Below are 24232 nucleotides of genomic sequence, written 5' to 3'. Positions count from 1 at the left end.
CTATCTTGTAAAGTTGAACCTTTATTTACTCTATGACCCTGCAGTTTCACTCATAGGTATATATACTGTTGATATATTTTGCATGTACACCAAAAGACAGGTACAAGAATGCTGATAGCAGCATTGTGTATGTCACCAAAAAAATAGAAACAATCTAGTCTGTGTAAATAGAATGGATAAACTATGATATATTCGAATTTTACCCCATCAAAAATGAGTGAACTATAGCTATATGAATAAGTAGATGAATCTTTTCAGCATGATATTTAGTTTTTAAAAAGCATATTGGGAAAACTATACACAGTATGACACAGTTTTTAAGCCCTCAAACAATCAAAAATGGTAATACATTGTTTAAGAATACAGGCATATGTAATTTTTTAAAAAACAAGGGAATAAATAATGCAAAGAGGTAGACCCAATAGGCAAGTTAAAACAAAATTCTAAAAAATATTCAAATAATGTCAAAGAAGGCAGAAAAGGAAGAAAAGAGGAATACAAATACAGGGGACAAACAGAAAATAAATAGTAACATGGTAGACACAAATCTAACAATATCAAAAATTGTATTAAATGTTCATGTACTAAACACTACAGTTAATGGCAAAGATTGTCATAATGGATAAAATAAAATAAGATTCAAATGCTGTCTGTGGGCAAAAAGCAATAACCAGTTTGTACCTCAATTTCCTCATTCCTAAAATGGGATAATTATAATAGCCATATCAACATGTTGGTAGAACAGTGTTAGTGTAGAATAAACACTCAATGAGGTTATGTAATATGCATAACAATAATAATAATGGTTATGATGTTCTTTCTGTAAAAATTCAAATATGCCAAAAATATGACCTATTGATATTCTTTAAAGAGACATTCTTTAAAATATAAAAGTTTGAGTCAGACACGGTGGCTAACGCCTGTAATCCCAGCACTTTGGGAGACTGAGGCGGGCAGATCAAGAGTTTAGGAGTTCGTGACCACCCTGGCCAATATGGTGAAATCCCACCTCTACTAAAACTACAAAAATTAGCCGGGCACAGTGGTACATGCCTGTGATCTCAGCTACTTGGGAGGCTGAGGCAGGAGAATCACTTGAACCCAGGAGGCAGAGGATGCAGTGAGCCGTGATCGCGCCACTGCACTCCAGCCTGGGCAACAGAACGAGACTTCCTCAAAAAAGAAAGAAAGAAAATATGATAGACTATGTTCATGACTAGAAGGTAGGCAAACATTTCTGAGAACCTAGAAAACACTAACCATAGGGGAAAATAATTGCCAATTAAAGTTACAGCTCTCACGCATTGTTGATGAGGGTATAAAGTGGTGTAAATGCTTTGGGAGAAGTCCTGGCAATTTTATATAAAACTATACATGCATCTGTCTTGTGACCCAAAAGAAATAAAAGCATATGTCAACCGCCCCCCCAAAAAAAATTCACAAAAGAATATTCACATAATACCTTTATTTATTTAATGTTAGAGTCTCACTTTGTCACCCAGGTTGGAATGCAGTGGCGTGATCATAGCTCACTGCAGCCTCAAACTCCTGGGCTCAACCAGTCCTTCCACCTCAGCCTCCAGCATAGGACTACAGGTGCCATGTCTGGCTAATTATTTTTTTTTTTGGTAGAGACTGTGTCTTGCTATTTTGCCCAGACTGGTCTCAAACTCCTAGCTTCAAGTGATCCTCCTGCCTCAGCCTCCCAAAGTGCTGGGATGACAGGCATGAACCACCATGTCTGGCTAATAACTTTTTTCATGATAGGCAAAAACTCAAATATCCCAAATGTACCCATCAATAAGAGAATGAATAAATGAACTAGTATATTCATGTGATGGAATCCTTAGTGATAAAAAGGAATGAACTGCTATTTTATGCAACACCATGGGATAAATCTCAAAAACATTATGCTGAATGTTTTTCAAAAATCCTCCCATAAAGTAGTACATAGTATATAATCCCATTTAATGAACCATGGAATCATATCCTGTGTACTAATTTTTTATGGCAAAAATCTGTGGTGGAAAATCAAAACAGGATTGCCTGAGGAGTGGGTGGTGCCACATTTTGACTGGGAATGGCTATGGGAAAAATTTCTGAGGTGATGGAAATGTTCCATTTCTTGATAGCAGTTTGAATTATGTAGACATATACATTTATCAAAACTCATTAAATGGTGCACTTAAGATTGTATATTTCATTGTATATAAATTTTACCTTAAAAAAAAAAAATGGCCAGGTGCCGGTGGCTTATGCCTGTAATCCCAGCACTCTGGGAGGTCAAGGCAGGAAGATAGGTTGAGGCCAGAAGTTTGAGACCAACCTAAACAGCATAGTGAGACCCCATCTCTACAAAAATTTAAAAATAAAAAACAAAATTATCTAGGCATGGCAGTGTGCTCCTGTAGTCCTAGCTACTCAGGAGGGTGAGGCAGGAGAATTGCTTGAACCCAGGAGTTTGAGGCTGCAGTGAGCTATGATAATGCTACTGCACTCTAGCTCAAGTGACAGAGCAAGACCTTATCTCTAAACAAAAAAGGAAAGGAAAAAACTGTAAAGAAAAACTGAATTCTAATTAATTATTATGCATTTAAAGCAGAGGTACTGATATCAGTAACTTACATCGAAACGCATCCAAAAAATAAGATGGACTGATAGATGGAAAGAGAGATGAATAAACATATGATTTTTTTTAATAACCATAGAAAATATTGGCTGGGCTTGGTGGCTCACGCCTGTAATCCCAGGCCATGGGAAGCCGAGGTGGGTGGATCACCTGAGGTCAGGAGTTCAAGACCAGCCTGGCCAACATGGGGAAAGCCCATCTCTACTAAAAATACAAAAATTAGCCAGGCCATGGTGACACATGCCTGTAATCCTAGCTACTCAGGAAGTGGAGAACGGAGAAGCTCTTGAACCCAGGAGGTGGAGGTTGCAGTGAACTAAGATTGCACCACTGTACTCCAGCCTGGACAACAGAGCGAGACTCTGTCAAAAAAAAAAAAAAGTATGGAAAATATTAATGATACAATCTAATCTAGATGGTAGATATACAAGTTCGCTATAAGATCTTTCAATTTTATGTTTGAAATTTTTTAAATGATAAAATGAGGTAGAAACAAAAAAGTATAAACTTTGGGATAGTAGTCACATAATAGAAAGAGGAATGGGAGATAAGAGGCAGACAGGTAGAAGCAACAGTGTTGGTACTATCATAGCTCTTAGGTGGAATGGTGTTCATAGGTTTTCATTTTATTGTACCTCATGACTTACATGTTAAGCATATTCTTATATAATATTTAGTGCAATTAAAAAATAATGTGGCCAGGTACGGTGGCTCACTCTTGTAATCCAAGCACTTTGGGAGGCCAAGGGGGTTCAGGAGTTTGAGACTAGCCTGGCCAATATGGCCAAACCCCGTCTCTACTAAAAAATACAAAAATTAGCCAGGCGTGGTGGCGGGCACCTGTAGTCCCAGCTACTTGGGAGGCTGAGACTGGAGAATTGCTTGAACCAGGGAGGTGGAGGTTGCAGTGAGCCGAGCAAGACAACATCTTTTTTTTTTTTTATCTTAATCGGCTTTTATTTGTGATTCTAGAATTGGGCAATACTCATTTTCCAATAGGCTAAGCAGAGGAGGTTAGCTTTGACAATATCTTTAAAAAAAAAAAAGAAAAAAAAGATAAGGAAAAAATGTGAGAAGACTACATTATAATTTGAGATATATTAATAACAATAGTGAAGCACTCTTTGTTAAATGATATTCCAGGAAATCATATCTATTTATTACAGTTCCTTTGGGCACAAAAATCTAACATTTACATTTGTTTATCTGAGTCTTTTCATTTTCATTCTTGCAAACTTTCCAGGTTCTGATTATTGATTCTAGAGATAGTTCTTTCCCATTTTAAACCTTTTTTCAGTCTCTACAGGGCATACCTTTCTAAACTAAAACCTCTCTCTTATATGCAAAGAGTGTAATACACTATGACACTTTCTACCTGTACTCCCTCTGGGAGCAGAATCTTTGTTTTGTTCTTCCTTTGTGGAAAAAAAAAAAAAGAGAGAGAGAGAGACATGTTTGAAATCAATAATGAAAGTAACATGGGAATTAAAGTTATAGAGCTAGCCTTGGCTGCCTAGGAATGGAGGCAGAATGATATAAAGGTAGATGAGGATGGCTTCATAAATGAAAATGCAGGTGGCTTGTTGGCAGACAGTACACATATTCTCTGAGATTATTTTTCTCCTTCTACCTAATAGTTCTGTGTTTACCAGATGGGGCAAAAGTGATGAGAGAACAAATACAAATTGTCAGGGAACAAATTTAAAGAAAAAGCCTCTCCATCTTTCCTCACTTTTCCTTCATGTCAATATTCTTGCCTCTGTGAAGATCTGTATAATATCATAACATACACCAATTTTTAACCCAGGGCAGGGAGAGGTAAATGATAAGCTTTTTCAGCTAGTTGGGAGTCAGCATTTTTTCATTTTAATTCTTCACCACATGAGTCTCCCTGGACAACTTATTTTCCTTTTGCTTCTTCATCTGTAAAATATTCATTGAGTCTAAGTTGCCATAAGTTACAAGACTTTCTATTACTTTATGTGCCACACTAAGAAGAAATAAATATTGTAATTGAACTATGATTCAGTGCTTTTTGTTGTTGTCATTGTTTGGCATCCCTGGGTGGGTCATTAACTGTCAGTGCTTTTATATCACATTGATTTATCCTGTGTTATTGTGTGTATTTGAATAAGTTAAAAATAATTGGTACCATCAACCTTCTGGGTTTATAAGGAATAAGTAGAGTAATGTACTTAAGTTGATGAACACAGTGCCTAGCACATTGTAAGTACTCAATAAGTGGTAGCCATTATGTTGATGTTGATGGTGATTTGATCATGAGCACTCTCTTTTAAGTGGTGTTCATTGTTTAGGTTGTTCTTTGGGGAATCAGAATCATTAATAGATTATCTTGATGAGATTTATTGGTGGTCGTCAGAATGCCCACTCATTTTGAAGCCGAAGTAGCATAACAGTAAAATAACATGTTTAGTTGGTTTTCAGAGGTAATTATTTTAATGAGTAGCACTTCATTGTTAATGAAATTTGTTCATGGACTATTGTTGAAGTTACCTCCAGGAATAAGTTCTATTGACATCAACCTCCTGGATTGGTTGAAGTCACTTTTTATGACGAGAATTTAGTTCAAGTATACAACATGTGAAACTTAGTAAAACTGTACTAGTGATATTACGATATGAAACCTCAGATTTTAATTTTTTTTTTTTTCATTTTCTGTCTATACAGGAGGCAGACAGTGGGGAGGAAGAATGCCGGTCACAGCCCAGGAGGTATGTTTGTTCATTATATCCAACGGCATTTTTGTTATAGGATATTTTTGTAGTAGTTATTATTTTTTCTCTAATTCTTTTTCAGTATTATCAGATTAGCTTATCCTTGTTTTCCAACATGCTTCCTTGGTCTCTCAAAAAACCAGATTGCAGCTGGGCATGGTGGCTTATGCCTGTAATTCCAGCTACTTGGAATTGCTTAAGGCCAGGAGTTCGAGACAACGTATCAGGACCCTCCTCTCTTCTGAAAAAGAAAGAGTGGGAGTGATTGCTTTAGGAATCCAGTTACTGACTCACAAACTGGGCGCGGTGGCTCAAGCCTGTAATCCCAGCACTTTGGGAGGCCGAGACGGGCAGATCATGAGGTCAGGAGATCGAGACCATCCTGGCTAACATGGTGAAACCCCGTCTCTACTAAAAAATACAAAATAAAACCTAGCTGGGCGAGGTGGCAGGCGCCTGTAGTCCCAGCTACATGGGAGGCTGAGGCAGGAGAATGGCGTAAACCTGGGAGGCAGAGCTTGCAGTGAGCTGAGATCCGGGCGACAGAGCAAGACTCCGTCTCAAAAAAAAAAAAAAAAAAAAAAAAAAAAAGATTTTTAAATGGTACACTGGTTTAAAAAGAGGCAGAAAGGTCAATTCTGGCTCAGTTTTCACCCAAGCATCCGAGGAGTTATCTTAGGGTAATAAAAAAGCAAATTTTCCTTACCTTTTAGGAAAATATCAACTGAAGAACATTTCAGCCTTCAGTTTTGTACTTGTGTTTGTCATTCATGTTTGACAAATTTTGGCAATTCTTGCAGATTGGTAAATATTTCACTTTGTTTTTATACAAAGGGTATACTGAGTAACATACCCAATCTTTTAAAATGCAGTGAAACTTTTTTACCCCCCCTCATGGAATAGTGGGCATGTTGTTAGAAGGGTGCCAGTACTCACTGACATTAAAAGGAAACAATTGTGAGAGAAATCTAGGAAGTATAAAATAACATTTATTTTATCTCCTTTAAGGGGTTTTTGAAAGTAACTCCCTCCCACAAGAAACAGGTCTGGTAAGTTCTAGATGGTCATTTCAATGTTACCAAACTTGTATCCTCTGAACTCAAATAAGCCATTCTAGATGATACAGAGAAAGGATACAATAAGCATGCTCATTGTGAAGAAGCTGGCTAAAGGGAATGCTTCTTTAATAATTATCAGGCCGGGCGTGGTGGCTCACGCCTGTAATCCCAGCACTTTGGGAGGCCGAGACAGGTGGATCACGAGGTCAGGAGATCGAGACCATCCTGGCTAACACGGTGAAACCCCGTCTCTACTAAAAATACAAAAAATAAGCCGGGCAGGTGGTGGGCGCCTGTAGTCCCAGCTACTTGGGAGGCTGAGGCAGGAGAATGGGTGAGAACCCAGGAGGCGAAGCTTGCAGTGAGCTGAGATCATGCCACTATACTCCAGCCTGGGCGACAAAGCGAGACTCCATCTCAAAACAAACAAACAAATTATTATTATTATTATTATTATTATTATTAGGTGTTTATTGATATATACCTCCTTCTTGTAAACTATAACTTAATATAGAAATAGTTCCTTTTCATCAGTAACTGAGATTATTGGCAGTGTTTTTCCTGACTTGGTTATCACATAAATTTTGGGCTTAAAGCTTAATTTCTCAATGTCTTTAGCAAAGAGAAGTGTCATTCTTTTGCATAGGGCTAAGGAGATAGAAATCCAAAATAAATTTTAACTGAATGTGTACCAGAGGCATCATAATCATATTCCCATTAGAATGAAAAAAGAATTCTTATATTTTCTAGGAGGTCAGATTTAAAGCTCTCTGGGTCAATTTCAAGCTTTACATATTGACTCAATATCCACTGGAATAATGTTGTTCCAAAAAAATTACCTAATGATGAGGCAATGGAAGTGTATTCTGTTATTCACAGTACTGAATTGTCAAGCTATTAAGAACTATAAAGTCCGGGCACGGTGACTCACACCTGTAATCCCAGCACTTTGGGAGGCCAGGAGTCTGAGAACAGCCTGACCAACGTGGTAAAACCCCGTCTTTACTAAAAATACAAAAAAAAATTAGCCAGGCGTGGTGATGCATGCCTGTAATCCCAGCTACTCAGGAGGCTGAGGCAGGAGAATCACTTGAACCCAGGAGGTGGAGGTTGCAGTGAGCAGAGATTGCACCACTGCACTCCAGTCTGGCCAACAGAGCGAGACTCTGTCTTACAAAAAAGAAGAAGAAGAAGAAGAAGAACCATAAAGACCTGTTTTTAAAGTTTTTGGCAATACTTTGTCACTTTGACCAGCAGAGGGTTTTTGCAGGCTTCTTTTATTCACAAGAAAAGGATTACTTATAGAAATAAGAAATGAAGAAAACCTAGTAGCAACTATTAAAAAATCAAAATTTGCTAATCTGTTGTAATGTCTTATATTTAGTGTGTTTGCCAAGCTATTTCTAAATCTAAAGGCTTTAGTCTGACTCAAAGCAAAGAAACTTATCTTACCTGCCAGTTGAATGCCCCTCGTAGCTACATGGTAAGAGATTGATTTTTGTATGTTTGACTGCTACAGATTGTTTGGAGTTCTCCATCACTTACCACAAAATAAATCAGCATTGAATCGTTTCATTAAGTGTGCCCAAACTCATCTTGTCAGTTTGTGGGTTCAAATGTAGCTTGTAGTAGGAAATTAAATAGTAAACAGCATATCATTAAAATTAAAGGCCAGTTCCGGGTAACAAAAAAGACATTGCATTAAGAATCTATTATTTTGGCTGGGGGCAGTGGCTTATGCCTGCAATCCCAGCATTTTGGGAGGCCAAGGCAGACGGATCACATGAGGTAAGGAGTTCAAGACCAGCCTGGCCAACATGGTGAAACCCCATCTCTGCTAAAAATACAAAAAATTAGCTGGGTGTGGTGGTGCATGCCTGTAGTCCAGCTACTCGGAAGTCTGAGGCAGAATTGTTTGAATCCTGGAGGTGGAGGTTGCAGTGAGCTGAGATTGAGCCACTGCACTCCAGCCTGGGCAACAGAACAAGACTATGTCTCAAAAATAAAAATAGTAATAATAATAATAATAATCCTTTTTTTTTTTTTTTTTTTTTGAGACAGAGTCTCACTCTCTTGCCCAGGCTGGAGTGCAATGGCCGGATCTCAGCTCACTGCAAGTTCCGCCTCCCAGGTTTACGCCATTCTCCTGCCTCAGCCTCCCGAGTAGCTGGGACTACAGACGCCCGCCACCTCACTCGGCTAGTTTTTTGTATTTTTTGGTAGAGACAGGGTTTCACCTTGTTAGCCAGGATGGTCTCGATTTCCTGACCTCGTGATCCGCCCATCTCAGCCTCCCAAAGTGCTGGGATTACAGGCATAAGCCACCATGCCCGGCCAATAATAATCTTATTTTAACCAAATGCCATTTATTGACAAAGTCATAAAAATCATCTTTCAGACCAGGCGCAGTGGCTCACACCTATAATCCCAGCACTTTGGGAGGCCATGGCGGGTGGATCACCTGAGGTCAGAAGTTTGAGACCAGTCTGGCCAACATGGAGAAACCCTGTCTCTAGTAAAAATACAAAAATTAGCTGAGTGTGGTGGCATGTGCCTGTAATCCTAGCTATTCAGGAGATTGAGGCAGGAGAATCACTGGAACTCGGGAGGCAGATGTTGCAGTGAGCTGAGATTGCGCCACTGCACTCCAGCCTGGGCAACAGAGCAAGACTCTGTCTCAAAAAAAAAAAAAAAAAAATCTTTCAGTACAATTAGACCAAACTATGATGGCTTTGTTCACAGATAACAATCATAACTACAAAAATAGATAAATTAGACTACATCAAAATTTCAAACTTCTGTGCATCAAAAGACACTATCAACAGAGTGAAAAGGCAACCCATGGAATGGAAGAAAATATTTGCAAATCATAAGGGGTTAATATCCAGAATATGGATATAAAGAACTCCTACAACTCAATAAAAACAAAACGCTAGTCAGTCCACTATAACAAAATACCTAGACTGGGGGGCTGAAACAACAGACATTTATTTCTCACAGTCCTAGGAGGCTGGGAAATCTAAGATCAAGGTGCCGGCATGTTCATGTGAGGGTGTTCTTCTGCGCTTGCAGACAGCCACCTTCTCTCAGTGTTCTTACTTGGTGGGGAGAAAGAGAGAGAGAGCATGTTCTGGTCTCTTCCTATTCTTATAAGGACACGTCACAGGGGACTCACCATCATGACCTCATCTAACCCTAACTACCTCCCAAAGGCCTTGCCTCCAAATACCATCACTTTCCAGGATAGGGCTTCAACATACGAATTAGCAGGGGGCACAAACATTAAGTCCATAATATTTTGCCCAGGAACCCACAAAATTCATGTTCTCATATACAAAATATATTCATTCCATCTCAACATCCTTAAAAGACAAAACATTCCGGCATCAATTCTGAAGCCTAAAGTCCAAAGTTTTATCTAAATATCATCTAAATCAAATACGGGTAAGACCAAGAATGATTCATTCTGAGCCAACATTCCTCTCCAGCTGCGAACCTGTGAAATCAGGTAAGTTAAGCACTTCCAAAATACCATGGTGAGGTAAGCATAAGATAGATATTCCTATCTCAAAAGGGAGAAATCAGAAGGAAAGTAGGAGTGATAGGTCCCAAATAAGTTTAAAACTTAGCAAGACAAATCCCATTAGGTCTTAAGACTTGAGAATAATCCTCCTTGGTTGATGCTCTGCTCTCCAGATGCACTTGAGTGGCAGTGTCACCCTCAATGCTTCATGTGGTGGTCCTGCCCCTTCAGCTCAGTGGAGTGCCATCCACAGGGCTCTCTACAAAAGCCCTGCCCACACAACTCTGCTGGGCAGTGGTCCTAGCCTTTGAAACTGAAGTGAAGACAGCCTTGCTCCCTGATCCCCACCCATGGTGGGTGTGATGAGAGTAGAAGCCCTGATGATCATCACTGAATTGCCTTTGGGGATCCTTCTTCCCCTTTCTTGAAGGATAATGCATAGTCACAGTCTTCCTTTATTCCATTTCATTTTCTCTGTTTCCCTTAGTCCTAGCTTACAGTATTTCTGTTTGCATAATCCCTTCTCTATCCTGGCTTCTATTGAGATGGCTGATTAGGCCTGTGGTTCACACCAACACTACCTTCCTTATATGGTCAGTCAGCCACACTGTTGGTGTTCCCTTCCAAACATGCTTTCTCATTTTTTGCAATATGCACAGGCCGAGAATGTTCCAAGTAAGTTCTGGTTCCCTTTTGCTTACCAATTCCTTCTGCAATTCATTTCTCTCTTTTTGTATTTTATTATAGCAGCCAGAAGGAGTCAAACCACTCCTTCACCACTTTGCTTAGAAACCACTGTAGCTGAATGTCCAATTCCATTGTTGCAAGTTCTACCTTCCACACAATACTAGAACACAAACACAATCCAGCCCGTTCTTCGCCACTTTATAACAAGGATTGCCTTTTCTCCATTGTCCACTAATATGTTTCTTGTTTCCATCTGAGCCTTCGTTAGAATGGGCTTTTCCATCTATATTTCTACCAACATTCTGTTCGTGGTTCTTTATGTATTCTCTAAGAAGATGGAAGTATTTTCTCCAGATCTCCTCTATCCTTTCTGAGCCCTCACCAGAATTGCCTTTAGCAGTCCCTTCATAGCAGTCTTGGCTTTTTCTAGCATGCACCTCAAAACTCTCTGGCATCTACCCATTACCCAGTTTCAAAGCCTCAGCACCCCATTTTTCATTACCAATATCTGTATTAGGATTCTCTAGATAAATAGAACCAAAAAGGGTATCTCATAGAGATAGTTACAGTCCAAGTCCAAAGACTTAAGAACTAGGAGAGCCAATGGTGGCTCAGTCCACCATTCACTGAGTCCAAGTCTGAGTCCGAAAATAGAAGACCAGTGTCCTTGCTCAAAGGCAGAAGGAGTGGCTTCTCCCTTATTCAGACTTTTGTTCTATTCAGACCTTCAATAGATTGAGTGAGGCCTACTCACACTGGAGAGGACAATCTGCTTTACCCAGTCTACTGATTCAAAGGTTAATATTATCCAGAAACACCCTCACAGATAAGCTGAGATATTTAACCAAATACTGGACATCCTGTGGCCCAGTCAGGTTGATGGTTGACACATAAAATTAACCATCATACAACACAATTAAAAAAATAGAAAAGAACTTGAATAGACATTTTTCCAAAGAAGATAAACAAATAAGCAATAAGCATATGAAAAGATGCTCAAGGCTGAATGCAGTGACTCATGCCTGGAATTCCAGCACTTGGGAGGCTGAGAAGGGAGGATTTCTTGAGCCCAGGAGTTTGAGACCAGCCTGGGAAACACGGCAAGACTCCATCTCTACAAAAGATAAAAAAATTTAGCCAGGTGTAGTGTCACACACCTGTCCCAGCTACTCAGAATGTTGAGGTGAGAAGATTGCTTGAGTCTAGGAATTAAAGGCTGTGGTGAGCTAAGAAGGTTCCACTGCACTCCAGCCTGGGTAACAGTACAAGACCCTGTCTCTAATATAAAAAAAAAAACTCAGAATCACTAATCATTAAGGAAGTGCAAATCGAAACCACAGTGAGATATACTACCTCATACCCATTAGGATGGCCACTATCAAAATAAAGCATTGGTGAGGACATGGAGAAATTGGAAGCCTTGTGCACTATTGGTGGGAATGTAAAATGGCATAGCTGCAATGGAAAATAGTATGGTGATTCCTCAAAAAATTAAAAATAGAATATGATCATATGATCCAGCAATTCCACTTCTAGACTCCTGGGTAGATACCTAAAGGAATTGAAAGCAGGGTCTCAAGAGATTCATATGCCCCTGTTAATAGCAACACTATTCACAAAAGCCAAAAGATGGAAGCAATCCAAGTGTTCATCAATGGGGAATGAATAAACAAAATGAGGTATTATATGTACAATGGAATATTATTCAGCCTTTAAAAAGGAAATTCTGACATGCCACAACATGGGTAAAAATGAGGACATTAAGCTAAGTGAAATAAGCCAATCACAAAAAGACAAATACTGTATGATTCCACTTACATGAGATACCTAGAATAATCAAATTCATGCGGACAGAATCATGGTGACTGGGGGATGGGGTGGGAAGTTACTGCCCAGTGGGTATGGAGCTTCAGTTTTGGAAGATGAAGAAAGTTCTAGAAATGGATAGTGGTGGTGATTGCACAACATTGTGAATGTACTTAATGCCAATGAACTGTACACTTAAAAGTGGTTAGGATGGAAATTTTTATGTTTATTTTACCAGAATTAAGAAATGATGTATTTATGCCATACTAGCCTTTTTGTGATTGATTGATTGAGACAGGGTCTTGCTCTGCCACCCAGGCTGGAGTGCAGCGATACAGTAACGGGCTCAGTCAATCCTCCCACTTGAGCCTCCCAAGTAGGAGGCATGCAACACTATGCCCAGCTAATATTTTCTGTTATTTTTGATACAGTAACGGGCTCAGTCAGTCCTCCCACTTGAGCCTCCCAAGTAGGAGGCATGCAACACTATGCCCAGCTAATATTTTCTGTTATTTTTGTAGAGACAGGGTCTCCCTATGTTGTCTAGGCTGGTCTCAAACTGCTGGATTCAAGTGATCCTCCTGCCTCAGCCTCCCAAAGTGCTGGGATTACAAGTGTGAGCCACCATGGCTGGCCACCTTTTTGTGATATTTAAACTCCAGCAATATTTTTTTTTTCTCAGACAGGCATAAAAAGATAACATAATTACAGAAAATCATGTTTTATATCATTAACTGTTGTTGCAGAACTTTTCCTTAGTTCAGCTAAAGACGGGGTCTTTGTCCCATGGCCACAAAAATTTTGGCTCACAGACGATTGAAGGGTGAGAATAATGGGATTTATGGGGCAAAAAGGAAAACGAAAGGAAAACAAAGGGGGGAACAAGGCTAGAATTCCTGCTGGTTCGCTTCCTGCCTTGCAGTTGGAATCCCTGGTTTCACAAAGGAAGAGGAGGGGCCAGGCTCCGCCCCATGCAAATTGTGCGAACTTCCCGAAGCTGCACCCCAGTATGCAGGCTAGCTGGAGTTTTGCCAGGGAACCTTTTCAACCTGTCTGTGAAAAGATAAATGGATGAAATGTGATGCCAGTATTTCTTTTGCATATTTATGAACTCAGCTTTTTCTTGTGTGATGACCCACTTTGCTGACGGGGAATAGCCAGGAAGAGAACTATAAAAGTAAACCGGCTGGGCGCGGTGGCTCGCGCCTGTAATCCTAGCACTTTAGGAGGCCGAGGCGGGCGGATCACGAGGTCATGAGTTCGAGACCAGCTTGGTCAACATGGCGAAACCCTGTCCCTACTAAAAATACAAAAATTAGTTAAGCGTGGTGGCATGTGTCTGTAATCCCAGCTACTCAGGAGGCTGAGGCAGGAGAATCGCTTGAACCCGGAAGGCAGAGGTTGCAGTGAGCAGAGATGGTTACCACTGCACTCTAGAGCCTGGGCGACAGAGTAAGACTCCATCTCAAAAAAAAAAAAAAAAAAAAAAAAAAAAACATGAAACGCCAACATTCAACCATATTAACTGTAAACAGCTGTCTCATATGGGTCAACCTAATACAATTATAAGATGATAAATAAAAATGAACAAGATTGCACTGAAATATGTCTTTGCAATCTCAGGACACCTTTTTAAAGGTGAATAGTGAATAGGTATTCCTATATGGTAGGAAACAAAAGTACTTTGAGATCTTAATTTAATTTTAATTATAGAATTCTTTCATTCTTGTGTGTGCCAACCCCAAGATAAGAATTGTATAAAGTAAGGAGTTTTACATTTCTTCTCTCAATTCAAGCAATACATATAATATATTATACTTTTTATTTCTTAATTACTCTGAAAATGAAGACATTATTTTTCATGTTCAGCTGAAACCCTCCCCTGTTTTTAAGCCTAGTTTCTTCCTCTTTAGTCTTTCATGGACATAAAAAATTACTCACTATCTGCTGAAAAAAATCTTCACCTTGGAAAATTTGGTCTTTATGAGGGAAAAATTAAGCAAAATAAGAACAAAACAAAAAGAAAATTCGGTCTTTTCCCCAGTTGTTTCAAAGATAGCAATGAAAATAAAATTTGCAGCAGAGGAGAGGAAAAAAGCAATGTGGGCCAGAGAAGTCTCATAAAACCTCTTGGAAGAGCTGAGTCATGATGAATGAATGGGATTTAGATAGCAGAAGAGAAGAAAAGGGTAGCATTCCAAACATAGGAGAGTGGGGAGAATGGAAGGATATCATCAAAAGTCTGAAAATAGGCGCTAATGTGTTTTAGGACAGTAAGAAGGTAACTGTGTATACCTTAAAAGCAGAGGAGTTTCGATTTGATAGATCTATGTGTAGAAGAATGACATAACTAATTCTAAATATTACCAGCCATTATTTAGGAGGTCATAAGATTCACAACTTCCCCAATTATTTATTTTATTTTATTTTATTTTATTTTATTTTATGTTATTTTTGAGATGGAGTCTCACTGTGTCACCCAGGCTAGGGTGCAATCTCGGCTCACTGCAACCTCTGCCTCCTGGATTCAAGTGATTCTCCTGTCATAGCCTCCCAAGAAGCTAGGATTACAGGGGCCCATCACCACACCCAGCTAATTTTTGTATCCCGACCTCAAGCGATTCAGCCGCCTCGGCCCCCAATTACTTTTTTTTTTTTTTTTTTTTTGAGACGGAATTTTGGTCTTTTGCCCAGGCTGGAATACAATGGCACGATCTTGGCTCATTGCAACCTCCATCTCAGGTTCATGTGATTCTTCTGCCTCGGCCTCCTGAGTAGCTGGGATTACAGGTGCATGCCACCATGCCCAGCTTATATTTATTTTTAGTAGAGACAGGGTTTAACCATGTTGGCCAGGCTGGTCTCGAACTCCTGACCTCAGGTGATCCACCCAGCTTGGCCTCCCAAAGTGCTAGGATTGCAGGCATGAGCCACCGTGTCCAGCCCCCAATTACTCTTAAAGGTAACATCACTATTGTGAACCTAAGATCAGCCTTTTGAGATGCCTTTTCAGGTGTGATGGTTAATCCTCAGTGTCAACTTGATTGGATTGAAGAATACAAAGTATTGATCCTGGGTCTGTCTGTGAGGGTATTGCAAAAGAGATTAACATTTGAGTCAGTGGGCTGGGAAAGGCAGATCTACCCTTAATCTGGTGGGCACAATCTAATCAGATGCCAGCGAATATAAAGCAGGCAGAAAGACATAAAAAGGACAGACTGGCCTAGCCTCCCAGCCTACATCTTTCTCCCATGCTGGATGCGTCCTGCCCTCAAACATTGGACTCCAGGTTCTTCAGTTCTTCCGTTTTGGGACTCAGACTGGCTCTCCTTGCTCCTCAGCTTGCAGATGGCCTATTGTGGGACCTTTAAGTTAATACTTAAAAAACTCCCATATAAATATATTTATATAGCACTCTGTCCCTCTAGAGAACCCTGACTAATACATAAGGTTTTTCCATTTCTGACAACCAGATGACCCCATGTGGACCTGCCAACCAGTTCTATGGTCCCCACTCAGGAACTGACTCAGCCTAAGAGAACAGATTCAACTCCCTATGATTTTATCTCTGAGCCAGTCAATCAGCACTCCCAATTCAATGGTCCCCTACCCAACAAATTATCCTTTATACCAAAACTCTGATCCAGGCCAGGCACGGTGGCTCATGCCTGTATTCACAGCACTTTGGAAGGCCAAGATCGGAGAATCACCTGAGGTCAGGGGTTCCAGACCAGCCTGGCCAATATGGTGAAAGCCTGTCTCTACTAAAAATACAAAAATTAGCTGGACATGGTGGCACATGCCTGTAATCCCAGCTACTTGGGGGGCGGAGGCAGGAGAATCGCTTGAACCCAGGAAGCAGAGGTTGCAGTGAGCCGAAATCGCACCACTGCACTCCAGCCTGGGCAACAGAGTGAGACTCTGTCTCAGAAAAAAAAGAAAAACAAAAAACAACTCTGATTCCTCAAGTTTTCAGGAAGACTGATTTGAGTAATAATAAAACTCTGGTCTCACACACACACAAAAAAGAAAAAATGTATAACATGACTGCCAGAAGGAGTCTGGCAGTATTATACAGCATGAGGGGAGGGGAGACAGGAAAACTATCAAGGAAGCTTATTCAGGCAAATGGCTAGTTCCTATGTGAGAGCAGCATGAGGACAGGGTTCATGTCTTTTACTTTGGTATCCAATTAGCATGTAGTTGGCACTCAGTAAATGCTTAGTGAATGAACAGGAATAGAAGACTATTGATTACTGTACTACAAATAATATTAGTTTAGAAAGGGAACTCTGTCAGAAGCCATATGAAGAGTTTGCATTTGGATATGTGAAACAACAGGACAATATTCAAGTAGAAATAGTTTGAAGGCAGTTAAAAGAAAACACAGGGGCGGCATGGTGGCTCATGCCTATAATCCCAGACATGGGATTGGGGAGGCCAAGGCAGGCAGATTACCTGAGGTCAGGAGTTCAAGACAAGCCTGGCCAATATGGTGAAACCCCATCTCTACTAAAAATACAAAAAGTAGCCAGGCATGGTGATGCACACCTGTAATCCTAGCTATTCTGGAGGCTGAGGCAGGAGAATTGCTTGAACCTGGGAGGCAGAGGTTGCAGTGAGCTGAGATTGAGATTTTGCCACTGTACCCCAGCCTGGGCGACAAAGCGAGGCTCTGTTAAAGAAAGAAAGAGAGAAAGAGAGAGAAGAGAAAAGGAAAAGAAAAGAAAAATTGGGCCGGGCACCATGGCTTACACCTGTAATCCCAGCACTTTGGGAAGCTGAGGCAGGCGGATCACGAGGTCAGTAGTTCGAGATCAGCCTGGCCAACATAGTGGAAATCCTGTCTCTACTAAAAATACAAAAACTGGCCAGACGTGGTGGCACACACCTGTAGTCCCAGTTACTCGATAGGCTAAGGCAGGAGAATCGCTTGAACCCAGGAGGTGGAAGTTGCAGTGAGCCAAGACTGTACCACTGCACTCCAGCCAGGGCGACAGAGCGAGACTCCATCTCAAAAAAAAAAAAAAAAAAAAAAAAACCTTGGGTTAGGGCATGTCCTTATATAAGAGATGGTTTCTCAGTGGCACTGTTACTAATTTGCAGCTAAATTTTTCTTCCAGATTTCTGTGGTACCTTGTCAGGTTTTCTTTATCATGTATTTGCTCTGTTTATTTTTTATCTTTGAGATAGGACTTCATCTTTATTCAAACCTATTTGGTGAAATAATTTTTCTATGGATTTAAATATCATGACAATATATTTACTACATTGCCTTTCAGCTGTGAAAAGAGGAAAAATGTATTTCTGCCTCAGTATATGTTCTAGTTAAAGACTATATTAACCTTGAGAATATAAGTATTGTACTTAAATTTTAAAAAGGGAGAAAAAGTGGGGAAAAAAGCAAGTCCATTGTAAATATGAGCTGATAATTTAATCCTCATCTTTTTTACCTTTAAAAAAATTTTTAGGCCGGGTGCGGTGGCTCACGCCTGTAATCCCAGCACTTTGGGAGGCCGAGGCAGGTAGATCACGAGGTCAGGAGTTCGAAACCTGCCTGGCCAACGTGGTGTAACCCCGTCTCTACTAAAAATACAAAAATTAGCTGGGCCTGGAGGCGCTTGCCTGTAATCCCAGCTACTCAGGAGGCTGAGGCAGGAGAATCGCTTGAATCCAGGAGGCAGAGGTTGCAGTGAGCTGAGATTGCACTCCAGCCTGGAGACAGAGCAAGACACTGTCTCAAAAAAAAAAAAAAAAGAAAACTTGCCTCATACTTACCGAGAAATTACAAACACAAGGAACTTTTTTTCTGAGCCATTTGGCAATAAAATGCTCTATCACCTCACTCTTCTTTAAGAAATAGAGTGATGATGTTAACATTTCATGGAGAAGCTGAATATTGATTGCACTTAGGACAGGAAATATACATTAGAAAGAGAAACAGAGGGTTTTTTTGTTGTTGTTGCTGTTTGAGATGGAGTCTCGCTCTGTCACCCAGGCTGGAATGCAATGGCATGATCTCGGCTCACGGCAACCTCTGCCTCAACCTCCTGAATAGCTGGGATTACAGGCATGTGCCATCACTCCCGGTTAATTTTTGTATTTTCAGTAGAGATGAGATTTCACCATGTTGGCCAGACTGGTCTCGAACTCCTGACCTCAGGTGATCCGGTGGCCTCCCAAAGTGCTGGGATTATAGGTGTGAGCCACAGCACCTGGCCAGAGTTGTTTTTTTGTTTGGTTTTGTTTTGTTTTGTTGCTGTTTTTAAACAAAAGTAGAGCTTTCCATTTATTAGAAAGTGGCTGTAACTGATCACATTGAAACTGTTCATCTTTTTTTTTTTTTTTTGAGACAGAGTCTTGCTCTGTCGCCCAGGCTGGAGTGCAATGGGGCGATCTCAACACACTCCACCTTCTGAGTTCAAGCAATTCTCCTGCCTCAGCCCCCCAAGTAGCTGGGATTACAGGGCCCACCACCACGCCCAGCTAATTTTTTGTATTTTTAGTAGAGACAGGGTTTCACCATGTTGGCCAGGCTGGTCTTGAACTCCTGGACCCCAAAGTGCTGGGATTACAGGCGTAAACTACCGTGCCCAGCCACCGTTCATCTTTTGCTGTGGGCCTCTCTACACCCTGACTGTGAACCTCCCACCGTGTGGGTTACACTTCCTGTATAGAATAAAGAATTATCTGCCGTTTATAAGTGTTTGGGGGGGTGGCCACCAGGGGGTGTAGTCAGCTATCTTCTCATTTTCTTAAATGTCTGCTATTATACAGAGTAGCCTTGCTGGGATGGTTAAGTGTACACCTTTAAAGGCTCTTTTCCTCGCTATTTAACAGCAGTAAGAATTTTCATTTCACTGAAGTATTCTTTGTTTCTGAAGAATGTATTCAGACACTATTTTATATTTATATGATGTGTACTGTGTCTGGTGGCTGTGAAAGCCATACTTCTTAAATCTGATTTGAAAAGCAAATCTGATTATCACAGCCATAATTAAATTTGGCCGGCATTCCTTCCTCCCTCCCTCCCTCCCTCCCTCCCTCCCTCCCTTCCTTCCTTCCTTCCTTCCTTCCTTCTTTCCTTCTTTCCTTCCTTCCTTCCTCTAGTAAAAAAATTAGGTATATATTTCAAATCTAGGTAAATAATTTTACTTTTTCCCCCTAGATGTTATTCTTCATGGTATAAGAAAAACAAAAGTAAAGTAAATGTCCCTTCGATTATCGATTTTGCCAAATTGACTTTTGGAAGAGTTGTTTTGCTGGATATTTTAAAAACCCAAAGACTAATAAAAACTCAAATGGCCTATCAATGCTGATTATTTAGTAGTAAGAAAATCCTCTTAGCTACATGACTTACTTTTTTTTTCTTTTTTGGAGATGGAGGCTCACTCTGTCACCCAGGTTAGAGTGCAGTGGCATGATCTTGGCTCACTGCAACCTCCATTTCCGGCATTCAAGCAGTTCTCCTGCCTCAGCCTTATGAGTAGCTGGGATTACAGGTGCCCACCACCACACCTGGCTCATTTTTTTTTTTTTTTTTTTTTTTGAGACAGAGTCTCACTCTTGTTGCCCAGGCTGGAGTGCAGTGGCGTGATTTCGGCTCACTGCAACCTCTGCCTCCTGGGTTCAAGCGGATTGTCTGGCTTCAGCCTCTGAGTAGCTGGGATTACAGGTGTACACCACCATGCCCGGCTAATTTTTGTATTTTTAGTAGAGATGGGGTTTCACCATGTTGGCCAGGTGGTCTCGAACTCCTGACCTCAGGTGATCCCCCCGCCTCAGCCTCCCAAAGTGATGGGATTACAGGCGTGAGCCACCACGCCCGTCCAGGCTACATGACTTATGACGATAGATTCTTACAGATTGCATCTTGGAGAAAAGAGAGCATGATACTTTCTTTTCAGCTGGACTTTCTGTCTGATTACCAGGGTCAATGTTTAGCAGAAATTCTGTATTCCAGATGGAAAAGGTCTCTAAGTCAGAATTCCTTTACTAAAAGAGAAGTGTTTTTTGGGTAGCTGTGAAATTGTGACCTCTACCCTTTTTCCACCATGCGAAACATTTATATATCCCATAATTAAGTTCTCATTGAAAAACTGTAAAATGTTAGAACAAATATTCTCACATTCATTGCAGTACTTATTTATTTATTTATTTTTTTCTAGTAGGGGAAAGAGGAATGGGAAAAGGCAACAGTATAATCATACCAGGAGAATTCCTTTCATGGGAGGGGAAAGAGCTGACAGTAAAGAACTCTTGAGGAACAGTTGAGAGGATACTGTTCCCATCTGCTGTCCCCTCACTCATGGCAGGCTGCACAGGCAGCAAGGCAGGAAGGGATGTGGTAACAGTGACCTCTATCTCAAAGACCCTCCAGATCAGGTTTTGTTTTTGTTTTTGTTTTTCTAGTTTGGTGATAGTGCAGGGTCAGAGACATGAATATACATTGGAAAGGGCTGTCTCCAGCATCCATTAGAGTAACCCATACAAGCAACAGGCTGCACACACTACCAAGGAGGCTGCTGTTTGCAGCCATTGCACACCAGATGAAATGTAAGATCAACCAGTAGCTGGTTGTAGAAAGAATTGTTTGTAATGAATTTCAGTTTTCTAAAGGCAAGGATTGGTGCTTGGAAGATTCTCTTTCCGTCTTTATTCTTTGCAGAATGAATGTAGGTACCATGGAATTGTGCATTTTCATTATTTCAGTGCACCATACATTTTCTTATTAGGTTGTCCCTGAGTAACACTTTATAAGCAAAGCATGAGTCCTTAAATAGGATGGGCTAGTAATTAAAAGTATATGAGTTTGCCTCCGCAAAATAAACACTTCTCAATAATCCATAAGTATGTATGTGTTAACTACTAAAGCCAAGGAGGCCTTTCCAATAAGAACTAGATAGATGCTGTGAGGTTTAAGATTTAATGATTAAATAGCTGATAATCATAATAAATGTATTTTTATTTTATTTTATTTTATTTATTTTTTTTTTTGAGATGGAGTCTCGCTCTGTCACTCTGTCACCCAGGCTGGAGTGCAGTGGTGAGATCTCAGCTCACTGCAACCTCCACCTTCCGGATTCAACCAATTCTCCTGCCTCAGCCTCCCGAGTAGCTGGGATTACAGATGTGCACCACCATGCCCAGCTGATTTTTGTATTTTTAGTAGAGATGAGGTTTCACCATGTTGGCCAGGCTGGTCTTGAACTCCTAACTTCAGGTGATCTGCCTGCCTCAGCCTCCCATACTGCTGGGATTACAGGTGTAAGCCGCCACACCCAGCTATGAATTTAAAATTTTAGCCACAATCTAAAATGTGGTTTCTGTACTTTTTTGAATAAAAAGCCTACTTTCAGTAATTGCAAAATGCTATACAAATATCCTTTTAAAAGTTAATCCGTTTTAAAAGACATAGTCAGGAGGACTGCAAGAGGAAGCTGAGGCCACAGCCATCACCATCACCTCCATGCTTCACTGATAGCACCCCCTATAACTCCATGGCACCCACATGACAATCCAGATCCACTTTTTCAGCTCTGTAGGCTGCAACTTTCTTGTGTCAGTGTCTGTTCGCTCCATCAAATTCCAAAAGATCCATGCCAAAGACCACAATGCAGGCTTCAGACATTTTGAAGTCAACTTTACAAAGCTAGTGGATGGAAAAACTAATGATTATTGAATGAAAATAAACAAAACAAGAACAACCCTTAATTATTAAGTAGGCCTTTGTATGGTGGGTCTGTGGAGCACAACTGTAATGTCCATCACAGTGGTGGCTTTACTTGGAAACCTTCTTTGCTTGGCTCTTTATGACCACAACCTTCTGCTGAGATAGTTTGGGATTGTTGGTAAGTTATTTGAGCTAAAGACTGTGTGTTGGACATGCCTCATAGAGGTGGTAAAATATTTTTCTCACGTTCTGAAGGAAGATCTTGAGACCTACTCAGCTCACAGATCTTAGAAAAATCCACAGTGTTAGAGGAATAGCATACTCCGTAGGTGTATCACCTCAGATGGCTGACTAAATCACGGCACTCTTGAGGAGCATGTTCAACAAGTTCTTTCTTTATTTACGTGGATCACATGAAAGGAGCCAACCCTGAGGAGTCTCTGGGCTTTGGGCTATCACTGTTTGCTGAGACCACTGATAGAACCTTCCTCAGTACTGAACTGGCCTTCAATCTTTAGGGCAACAGAGCAGCAGTGCTCCAGAGGACCTTGGCAAGAACCATGCCAAGCTGCTACTGAAGGAGTCTACACAGGCAGATATGTGGATTCTACTAGCCAGAGCCTGATTCTATAAGCTGCCTATGATCCAAATTCCTGCTAGGCCTGATGTCTTCCCCAGAACACAGAGTATTTGAAGCATTTGAAGAATTTTTTTCAGATTATGTTGAAAATTAAAACCAACTCATGTTGTGAAAAACTCAAGGGCACAGATAAAGTACTGATGACTTGTGATGGAATGGCTTTACCAACTTATCAAGACCATTGTCTCAGGATAAGTCCCTACCCTACAGACAAAATGAAACAGCCAAGGTTAACCCTAGGGAATAAGTTTGAATGCATACATTCAGATCAGGAGAGGACTTTCTTTTCTATGAATTAAAAAAAAACAACCTACAAATAAAAGACAGCTATATATCCTCAAAAAATGACATTCACAGGATGGTCTCCTCACTGATTAAAAAGAAAAAAGTTTTAGTGAATTTGCTGCTAATTCTGTTCCAGAACTGTATTATTTGCAATTCTGTTGTATATTAATTTGGTGAATAAATTTAGTAATGAAAAGTTCATAATATGGGAGGCTGAGGCAAGAGGATCACTTAAGCCTGGGAGGCAGAGGTTGAGGTGAGCAAAGATCGTGCCAGTGCTCTTCAGCATGGGCGCTAGAGCCAGACCCTGTCAAAAAAGAAAAGAGAAGAAAGGAAAGGAAAGGAAAAAGGAAAGGGAAAGGGAAAGGAAAGAAGGGAAAGAGAAAGAAGGACTTCATTTTTCACACTCCAGTTTGTCTCCCTTCTAGGCTGCCAGATCTCATGCATTCTTCATTTTTTATCCTCAAGGTCCAATCCAAGCCCTGGCAATTAATAGGCATGAATTACCTAATTGTTAAATTACTGAGTAAATGAGTGATAAATGTATAAATTGAAACTAGGGAAGCTTGTATAGCAATAGGCACCTTACAGTTTTGTTTTGTTATTTGGTTTTTATCTCATAATCATAAACTTAATTCTGCAATCCAGCTAGGCATGGAAGGGAACAAGGAAAACATGGAAGCCAAAGGGAACTGCAGTGAGAGCACAAAGAGTATAGGATACTGCGAGCAAATGGGGTGAAGGGCTGCTCTCCCCACAGAAGGAATGGTCTGGTGGTTACAGAAGGAATGGTCTGGTGGTTAAGGTAAAACACAAGTCAAACTTACTCAACTTGTCCATAGTTGGCAATGTTGAGCTTCTTGCTGGTCTTGCCATCCTGTACCTTACAGTTCTAAATGTAATTCATGACCGGATGATTAACTTTTTATAGTACTGTTACCCTCTCCCAGTATGATTTTCTCAATTGAATAAAAATTTCATTTTTAAAAAAGCAGCAGCATATATATAAGAACCAAAGTTTTGCCCATCATTCTTATCCACTTCTCTACTCTCCAATCCCAACCCCCAAAATTAGAATCTCACTTTCCTCCAGGAAGTATGCAGGAAACTTTTAAAAGTTAATAGGCTGGGTGCAGTGGCTTATGCCTGTAATCCCAACACTTTGGGAGGCCAAGGCAGGTGAATCACCTGAGGTC

The 24232-nt window shown here is 40.5% G+C and overlaps 1 protein-coding gene and 1 pseudogene across 2 annotated transcripts in view; one reads left to right on the top strand and one right to left on the bottom strand.

The window, feature by feature from the left end:
- The window catches only part of SSH2 (slingshot protein phosphatase 2), a 314054-nt gene that overhangs the window by 135168 nt on the left and 154654 nt on the right, over positions 1-24232 (top strand). For both annotated transcript variants that reach the window (XM_023183933.2, XM_023183931.2), the window contains one exon: positions 5318-5361. In XM_023183933.2, coding sequence (XP_023039701.1) covers positions 5318-5361 — 44 coding nt within the window. The remainder of the gene's footprint in view (positions 1-5317; positions 5362-24232) is intronic.
- LOC111520856 lies at positions 20896-21021 on the bottom strand (annotated as a pseudogene).

Source organism: Piliocolobus tephrosceles, chromosome 16 (genome assembly GCF_002776525.5).
Source record: "Piliocolobus tephrosceles isolate RC106 chromosome 16, ASM277652v3, whole genome shotgun sequence".
NCBI classification, from domain to species: Eukaryota; Metazoa; Chordata; class Mammalia; order Primates; family Cercopithecidae; genus Piliocolobus; species Piliocolobus tephrosceles.
This window is presented reverse-complemented; position numbering and strand designations above follow the sequence as displayed.